Source organism: Oreochromis aureus, linkage group 8 (genome assembly GCF_013358895.1).
Source record: "Oreochromis aureus strain Israel breed Guangdong linkage group 8, ZZ_aureus, whole genome shotgun sequence".
In the NCBI taxonomy this organism is placed as follows: Eukaryota; Metazoa; Chordata; class Actinopteri; order Cichliformes; family Cichlidae; genus Oreochromis; species Oreochromis aureus.
This window is the reverse complement of record NC_052949.1, coordinates 3,685,782-3,694,392: the sequence shown is the minus strand read 5'-3', so window position 1 is coordinate 3,694,392 and position 8,611 is coordinate 3,685,782. Positions and strand designations below refer to the sequence as shown.

The 8,611-nt window shown below is 40.5% G+C and overlaps 1 protein-coding gene across 1 annotated transcript in view; it reads left to right on the top strand.

Annotated features, from left to right (window-relative positions):
• Nucleotides 1-375: 375 nt before the first annotated feature.
• Nucleotides 376-8,611, top strand: part of rnf213b (ring finger protein 213b) — a 35,369-nt gene continuing 27,133 nt past the window's right edge. The window contains exons 1-16 of the mRNA XM_039616367.1: nt 376-494; nt 1,024-1,172; nt 1,262-1,998; nt 2,072-2,227; nt 2,705-2,871; nt 2,965-3,251; nt 3,334-3,578; nt 3,983-4,189; nt 4,278-4,491; nt 4,591-4,646; nt 4,718-4,883; nt 4,969-5,118; nt 5,393-5,491; nt 5,634-5,762; nt 8,000-8,168; nt 8,264-8,431. Of these exons, the coding sequence (XP_039472301.1) occupies nt 1,071-1,172; nt 1,262-1,998; nt 2,072-2,227; nt 2,705-2,871; nt 2,965-3,251; nt 3,334-3,578; nt 3,983-4,189; nt 4,278-4,491; nt 4,591-4,646; nt 4,718-4,883; nt 4,969-5,118; nt 5,393-5,491; nt 5,634-5,762; nt 8,000-8,168; nt 8,264-8,431 (3,052 nt within the window). The 5' untranslated portion in view covers nt 376-494; nt 1,024-1,070. The remainder of the gene's footprint in view (nt 495-1,023; nt 1,173-1,261; nt 1,999-2,071; nt 2,228-2,704; nt 2,872-2,964; nt 3,252-3,333; nt 3,579-3,982; nt 4,190-4,277; nt 4,492-4,590; nt 4,647-4,717; nt 4,884-4,968; nt 5,119-5,392; nt 5,492-5,633; nt 5,763-7,999; nt 8,169-8,263; nt 8,432-8,611) is intronic.

The window sequence follows — 8,611 nt, the reverse complement described above, 5'->3', positions numbered from 1 at the left end:
TTGTGTTTTTGTCACAAAGTAGTTTTGGGGGTTTTTTTACTATAGAATAAAACATAATAAAGATAAATGTAATTAACAATAATAATGTCAAAAGTTGGGTTTCTTTGTTTTGGTACTGAAAGTGAAACTTCCGATAATCACCTGAACGCGGCATAAGTTTCTTCTTTGCAGAGAGTCAGACAGAAACGAAACTGAAAAGGTTGCTTTCCGGTTTAGGGACTCTCAGGAATTTACCTACAGAAACAAGACGAAGAAATCTGTAAAGCGTGCATTAGCTAACCAACTACTGACCTAAACTGATTTTTATAAAACCGGGTAATATTTTACAAATAAAAACGTTTATGTTAGATGGATAATGGGGAGATTGCGGGTATGCTTGTGAGTCTGAACCTTTGGAGACGGTCCCTGTGTGTGGGCGGGTCCATCAGGAAGTTTCGTAAATGTTTGCCTGGCAGATTTTTAGTGTACGATTTGCGAAGCTAACATACAAACGGGTAAGCAAGCACATCATGAACTTTATGTATTTTTGTCTTTTTTTAAGAAATGTCACTTGGTTATTTCAGATCTTACGGTCATTCTTGTCCTTTTATCCAGTAATAACAAGCGTACTAGATTATTTTTATTGTATTCTTATTACCTTTAATGCCACAGTCGCTTCTCAGCATGGTTTTGTGCATCTCTGGTACTTTGTGGTAGTTTTTACTCCTTGTATTAGACTTTATGATGTTATTTTGTCAAAATATGATGCTGTCATTTGCTGTTCTGCTTCATTTTATCATAAATTACTTGTTATCATATTCATTTGTACGGCTGATAAGATGAGGCAACCTAATAGGGTGTTTTTCATGACTATAAAGGAAGTCATTGCAGAGTGTGTGCCATGATATGCTGTGTACTGTATTTTTAAGGTATTTCTGCTCTTATAAAGAAGTCCAGTTGTACTCATTTTACCACTCCCTTATTAACTGTAATGCAACAACCTTGACCTGTGCTATAACTGTGCCTGTATATTTATATTTAAAGACAGTTCCCGCAGAGCAGGGGCTCACCTGAGAAAGGTGTCCCTACAGATGGAGGAGGGGGGAGGAAACCCCCACTGTGCCAGTGGGCAGCAGGTGCAAACCAAGGAAGCTGAGGATTCTGCAACCAAAAGACCACGGAAGACAAATACGGTAGAAATGCAGTCACAACAAACAGCTTTCAGGGGCCTGTTAGTGGTGTTTGAGCTGTCGTGAAATATATAAGTTAATGTGTGTTCCAGGAACATGGAGCTGGAAACCCCAGCAGGAACAGTCGAGAGAAGGACAGGAGAAGAAGGAGAAATCAAAGAAGAAAAAATGCTAAAGGAGAGGCAGATGTCAAAAGTGAAAACATACAGAAGGATCAGAATAAGGCTATGGAGACTGAAAGCAGCCAAACTCAGGACAGCGAGTCTTTAAAACCACAGCCTGAGGTTCCCCAGACTGAAGACAACTTGCAAAAGGGGGAAAACAGCAGCGAACAACCGCAGAAAGATCCTAAGATGGTGCAAGCTCAGACTCAAACAAGGAAGCTCAAAGGCTCATCTAAATTCACACAGACTCGAGTTGTTACTCAGAAGAATCAGGAAACACAGACAGACTTTCCTGTGCCAAAACAAGACGAGGGAAGGGGTGAAAAGACTCAACCCGCCACAGAGAAAGCTGCTGAGGTGCAAGAAGATCAGAACAAGCACACACCTGGACCCAAGCTGCAAGGAGACAGCTCAGTTCAGACTCCATCAGAGCAAAATCCAGAAGGAGGAGCATCATCAGAACCAGCCAAGGAGCAAAGAAGTGAGAAGGAGTCACAGCCTAAACAGGAGAATCCCTCTGCAGGAGGTTCAGGTGTTGCATGTCAAACTGAAGAAGGTGCCAAACAGAAGTCTTATGCCAAAGCTGTGGCTGGAGTGGGAGGGAGTGACAAACAGTCCACCGTGGCAGCCACTAACACGGCAGAAAAAACATCCCAAAGCACACGGTAAGACTGATTTTAACTGTTTAAACTCTGGAGCTGAAGCCCACATTTAAACATTTATCTTTTTCACTCACAGTGATCGAAGCCCAGTGAGACCTCCACCCGGAGTTCCTATGTTCACCTTTCACATCTATGCTGTGCTGGACAAAGCGTTTAGATTCAACCAAGAACTCGACAGACTTGTGCTGGGTTTTGAACAAGACCATTTACCCATCGAACTGACACACTTTGTGTAAGTATTTATAAATGTGTACAAGCTGTAATTCACAGAATATAAGCATGCTTCAGTTGCATATCGAGCCTTTGCAACATTTCTGAAATGCTTGGCCTAATTTTAATATTGACAGTTGTAATAAGTAAAATAATACTAAAGAACTTTTCAGAAACATATACAAAATTACCCCAAAACTTATTAAATTTTTTTTATTACCGACACAGTCCTGAAATAATCACATAGAGCTCATATCTGTGAGTGTGTTTACTCCATGTAACAGCTGCTGCATCTTCACAGAGTGAGGTTAGCAAGCGGCTTCATGTTCAGCAAAGAAACTGAATGAGAAAAGAAAAATTGTGGGTGTAGATGATGAGATAGATTTTATAGTGTAGACCTAGCCAGAGCTTCAAGGACAGGATTAAAGCAAAGCATGTTGAAAAAGGGTGGGGAATTTACTAATGGATGGAAATCTCTTGTTCAATGTTTTATGTTTAGTGGAGTAAAGGAAGGCTATCTGGTGGAAGCACGCCTCTGTGTTGAAGAAAGAGATTTAGTACGAGGTGCGGTATGGTCTTATTGGTATGGTGTACATCAACGAGGTAAAGCGATTTGGGGAATGGCCATGAGGCGTGTTCAGATTCCTCCAGACCCAAGAATTAAAGGTAAGGAAACCAATCATCTATAATAATGTCAGCCCACCAGTGTTGGTTCCAGTCTTTCTGCATAAACTGATCACATGTCAATGTTTTATGCAGAGCTTCATCTTTATGAAGGATTCATTTGCCGTGACAATGTGCCACAAAGTGTTTGGCAAAAAGGTCTCCACATGATTGGCTGGAAGAACACAAAGGGTGTGGAGATTTCAAATGCCTGGCAGTCCTCAGCTACAACTCTGCTGAACAGAATCTTCCAGAAATGGACTCCGTCAGATAAACAGAGCACTGAGAGCTTGTGTCAAAATTTGAAGTATTTTATGCAGAGTCTCAGTTCTGCTCACGCTAGGATGGCATACCCAGACAATTCACATCCTCCTCAGGTCAAGGTGTGTTCAGCAAAACGAGAAAAAATCAGAATTATCTATAGTTGCTTCGATATACCACCATTAATTCTGATTTTATTTTCAGGTGTCAGAGCTGATTTCAGAGAACTTGCTCCAGATCTTAAAAGGAGAGCCGAAGAAGAAGCTCCCGAGCTCCTGCAGGGACACTAGTCCTCTCGTTCTGGGGCTTTCTGTTTTCATGGTTACCCAAAGTTGTAGCATCAACCTTGGAGTTAAAGGCTGGGCTGAGCTGTGTCTCCTGGTCTCAGAGTCTGCTCTGGACAACAAAAACCTGGACGGGTTGCAGAGTTGTTCCACAAACACACAACAGTAAGTTTTTACAATCTTTAAGAAAAGTAATTCTTGGCCTGGTTTGACAACAATTTCTCACTGACAAACTTTTTGTTTGTTTGTTTAAAAAAAATGCATCTAATTGAAAGTGGTAGATTTATGTGCGTATAAAAATTTAATGTGAAGTAGATGTTGCTAATTACTACATTTTATAGACTAGTAAAAAAAAGCAGCATAGCAATTCAAAGGCTTTAATTACTTTAAAAACTAAATTTGCTACTTATTTAGCTAATAAACTCTCTTGTTCATTCCCTTAATTCTAATTTAAACTCCACTTTTAAGTTAATATAACCTTCATGTTTACAGAAACATTATCTTGGTGTGCTGACTGAGGTGTTGACATTTGAGCTTGTATCCTCACATGGTTCGGTTTTCCCCCACAGCACTGTGCTGGGTCTGATAAACCGCTGTGCCCAGTACACAGTGGCAGAGGTCGTCCTGCTCGTTCCTCTCCTCCTCAGACTCAGACACCCTGGAGCTGATGCAATGAAACTGGCTCCAACTGTTGAAGAAGAGAACTGGTCTGGACTTCAAAACATCAGTTTCAGTGCATTCAGAGAGAATGTCAAGTTCTTTCCGGACAAAAGAAGGTGAATCTGTCTCAAACCCATCTTAGCTTTCTTTATTTCTCTGAAGTGTCGATCAGATTTACTGAAGTATTTTATTTTCCATCCACAGGAGGATGCTCTCTCTGATCCAGAAGCACTTATCACTGGCTACAGAGACACCTCTGCTCCTGGTGAGCTGGTTATCTCTGGTTGCATTTGAGGACCTTCCTGAATTTTCAGACCTGACAGGAGTATCTGCAGAACAGCTGATCCAGAGTCTGTTGTACAGACTGAGAAAATGTGGTGAAAGACTGGATTTAAAGAAACAGGAAGAGAATTTAAAGGTTAAAAAAACCCAACTAATTATATAATATAAACTTGCAAAATGACCTTGTTCCATCTTTAAAACAGTCTGTGATCACCTTTGTTCTTCCTACATGCAGCATGCTCGTAAATGCTTTACCCACATCCTGCTGAAGGTAGACAGAGAGAAGGACAGGTAATAACACCTGAAATGTGCTTCATACATTCTGCTTTGTGCTTTTTGTAACTTTAACTTTGTCTCTGCAGAATTATTGAAAGTGAAACCATCAAACATGCGTTCACGAGCAGCATTGATGTTGCAAAGAACACGTGCCGATTAGTGCAAATCGTCCCGTGGTACCAGGCCATCGTCCTGTCCTACCAGCTGGTGCTGAAGGTAGCAGAGATTTTGGAGGCTAAACTGAGAAACGAGGTAAAACCTTTCACGTTATATGTCCCATAATGCCTCAGTGTGGTCTGTGATCTTAAATTTGTTATCTTTGTTTTGTGTCTTCTAGTCCAAAGAAGATGAGTTTGAGACCTTAAAGCAGCAGCTTCTGAAGGACTTGTTTGCAACGCAGGACCGAATCATAGCGAAGAGAGATGAACTGCTTCAAAAGTCGCTCCTGACACCATCAAAATCACTCAGCTATCCAAAGGAAATCGAGGCATGTAGCAAACACAGCTGATAAAATCAAACTACATTATTAATAATGATTTTTAAATGTATTTTTTGTTGGTCAATAATTGCACATTCTAAAAACATAACTGAAATGTGAAAAAGGAATCCTCGATAATGTAACTATAATCTCTTTGCACTTATTTTAAATGTAATCTGGGCTGATATTAGTAATTTATTCTGATTAGATAATCAGAGTTACTCATCAGCCCTGCCTCTAACCACTCAGTTCACCTCGTTTAATGCCTGTGATGAATTATCAGATGTGGGACGCGCTGCTGAAGGTCGAGTGCTCTTCTGAGGAAGTTTCATCCCGCTGGAGGCAGAGCCTGGAAAAAGACCTGAGGAAGAGGGTGTCCAAGGTCAGGACCCGTCTGATCGGTGTCAGACCAACATTACTGGTCTCGTTTTAGAAACACCTGAGCTCAGATTCTTTCAGACTGGTGTTGGTTCAGCATGTAGATGTTTTCCCTCTGAACTCACCTGAGCTGTTTTAATTTACAGATAAGTGACGAGGACACAGTCATGCTCTGCTGCCTCGAGTCGTCCCAGGCTGCATTAAGTAAAAGCCATGAAGTCATACAGGCCTGTTTGGACAAGCTGTGTCACTCTGCAATCAAGGCAATCTGCCAGGTACACTATGAATTAATAGATGACTCAGAGCACAGTTTCAATATTCGCTTTTAAAACCTTTAAAGAGCACTTCCAAAGTTATAGACTTTTTTTTTTCTTTTATCAAACGGGTAGAGATTAAGATGCACTTTTAAGTGTTTTAAATGAGGTAATGCTTTATCACCAGGGTCACAATGTAGTTCAGGTCAAAAAGCAACCGTACTTTCACGTCCAAGTGACCCCTCGCTCTCTCCCACAGTCTGTGTCTCGAGCTTTGACTTGTCTTTTCCCTACATTACACTCAAAAACCTCAGAACAACAAATAATGTAACAGAGAGCTGGTTTAACAAATCAGTCAGTTGATTGATATGATTTTAAACTTAACTTTTTATTCTATGGTGCCGAGCTAGGTCAGTTAGCTTTTAGCAGGTTAAATGTAAGATTGAGCTTTTGTGTTTTTAATGATGATCTCTGAGCTACAAAACTGATTAATCTGAATGAGTTTTTCTATCAGTTATCAGAGTTGTCAGAGTTTTATATTTTTAATTAGTTTTTATTTATTTATTTTAGTTTCACTTAGTTTTCAGACTGGTTTAGCTGGTTTCTTGTTTGTTTTTAGTGTTAGTTTATTACATATTAGTTTCACTATATAATATGATATATAATTTATTACTATATGACTACTATTACAATATTACTATTTTAATAGTAGTCAGGAAAAGATTTAAGGAGTTCAGAGCAGGAACTACGCACCAAAACTTCACTCACAGTAGTGTAGACGTCCATGTCTGCAACACCAGCTCCTCAGACTAAGGGCCTGATTTACTGAGTACAAACTATTTAAAACCAGAGCTCAGTGACAGGGTTGTGTGTAAGAGAAAACGCAGAGATTTTTGCACCTGACTCTGTTGTTTATGCATTTCAGAGAGTTCCTCTATCAGGACACCAAAAATAGGGCGGGGATATTTAAAACAAAGGTGAAAATGATTTGCTGATATTACTTTTTACAACATGCAGTTTACTGCTAACGGCACCGATATTTAACCCTGAAAAAAAAGCATGTTTTTTGCACTTGATATTGAAGTGAACTGACTGAACACATGTTCAGACCATCTATAACATGCATGAGCATTGTTTGGGGATCGTGCTCACACTGCATTTTGCCCCATTTAGTAAATCTGGTCATTATTAGTGATGCAACGGATCAAAAAACTCACTTTTCGGATCGGATCACGGTTTTAAGTCACGGATCGGATCAATTTTTGGATCAGCAAAAAAAAGAAAAAAGACAAGAAAAATGTAACTTGTCATTTATTTATTTTTTGGCCATTAAAAAACATTTAACTCAAGACTCAACTATAACTCATATAAAAGAAATTAACGTGCAATATAGGGCAGTACAGGGCTTTGTATGTACCACTCCGCTGTGATATAATGAGTGGTCACAGTCACGTAGCTTTATGTTGCCCTGGAGATCCACCCATCTGTAGTTAGGGCAACAGAAGACGCCTGGGACAGTTCAGCCATAACTTTAGACTTTTCCTGCTCATACATGCTTGGAACGATCTTGTCACTGAAGTGGACGCGCAACGGGACATCACAGCGTGGCTCAAGCATGTTCATCATCTGTTTAAACCACTTATTTTGCACAACGGAATACAGCCTCATGTCTGCAGCTATAGACCCCAATAGCTTTTGTAATAGCTTTAGCCCGGTCGGATTGGGCAGCAAAGGCCTGCTTAAATGCCGCAAACTCCTCTGCTCCTCCTGCTCCTCGACTTGGACCGCTAGCACTGGCCATGACTATCGCTTGACAGACTGGCCCTGTGCACCATACACATACTTTTTTTTTCTTTTTCGAATCTTTGGATCACGTGCGTGCCGAACCGTGGATTGGGATTGGTTCGGATCACGGATCAACAGTGATCTGTTGCACCACTAATCATTACTGTCTTTGTAAATTTGACCCTATTAAAAAAGACTAAAACTTAAGATACGTATTTTTTGGTTTCAGTTAACTAAAAGTTTTTTTCCTCATAGTTTTATCATTTAGTTCATTTTTGGTTATAATAAACTTTTCTTTCTCAAAATGTGTAATTTTTCTCCAGTAAAATTCTTTTTATGTGAATGTAAAATGTCAGCTTTGAATAAATGTGTGGAGTTTGGACTTTAACACCACTCACTGAAAAATTCTCCCATTCACATTAACGTCAGTATTGATGAATGAACCATGTGTGAATGAAACTTGTGTTTTTTAGAGAGGGCAGGAGGGAGACCTGATGCGAAGTCTGACCTCTAAGGTCAGATCAGCACTTCCTACTGCTGTTGTGTCTGCTGTGGTGGTCGAGTCAGCTGCACGGTTCAGAGACAACGTGGTGGTTCAGCTGCTCGACCCTCAGTCCGCCGTGAGCCATCTCCTGTTGAAGGGTACGTCATTTCTTTGCTCATTTACGTCTTCTTTAAATTTTTACTCGGTGCTGTTCGGGTTTCGTGATGGCTGCGGTGTTGCTGCTTTGGTCCAGGTGACTGGAAGACGATCCTGGTGGACGACACCGCAGGGCAGGTGGTCCACAGCTGTGTGGAGGCCGTACACTCTCTGGTGGGGTCTCTGCTTCAAGGAGACGTGGCTCTGGGAGACCTGCAGACCTGCCTGAAACACCGGGAGCAGTTTAAAAAGCTTTTCCAGCAATGTGAGAACCATCACAGTCTGCTATTCCTTCATTCTGTTTTTAATAATCTCACACATCCTGTCCTTTATATAAATGAGATATTCAGAAGATTTAAGTACAAGAGGGATGTAAAGTTAATTAGAATACCCAAACTAGTTTCCTCCGTTTGCCTCTTTAGCTCATGCTTGCATGGCTTCATAC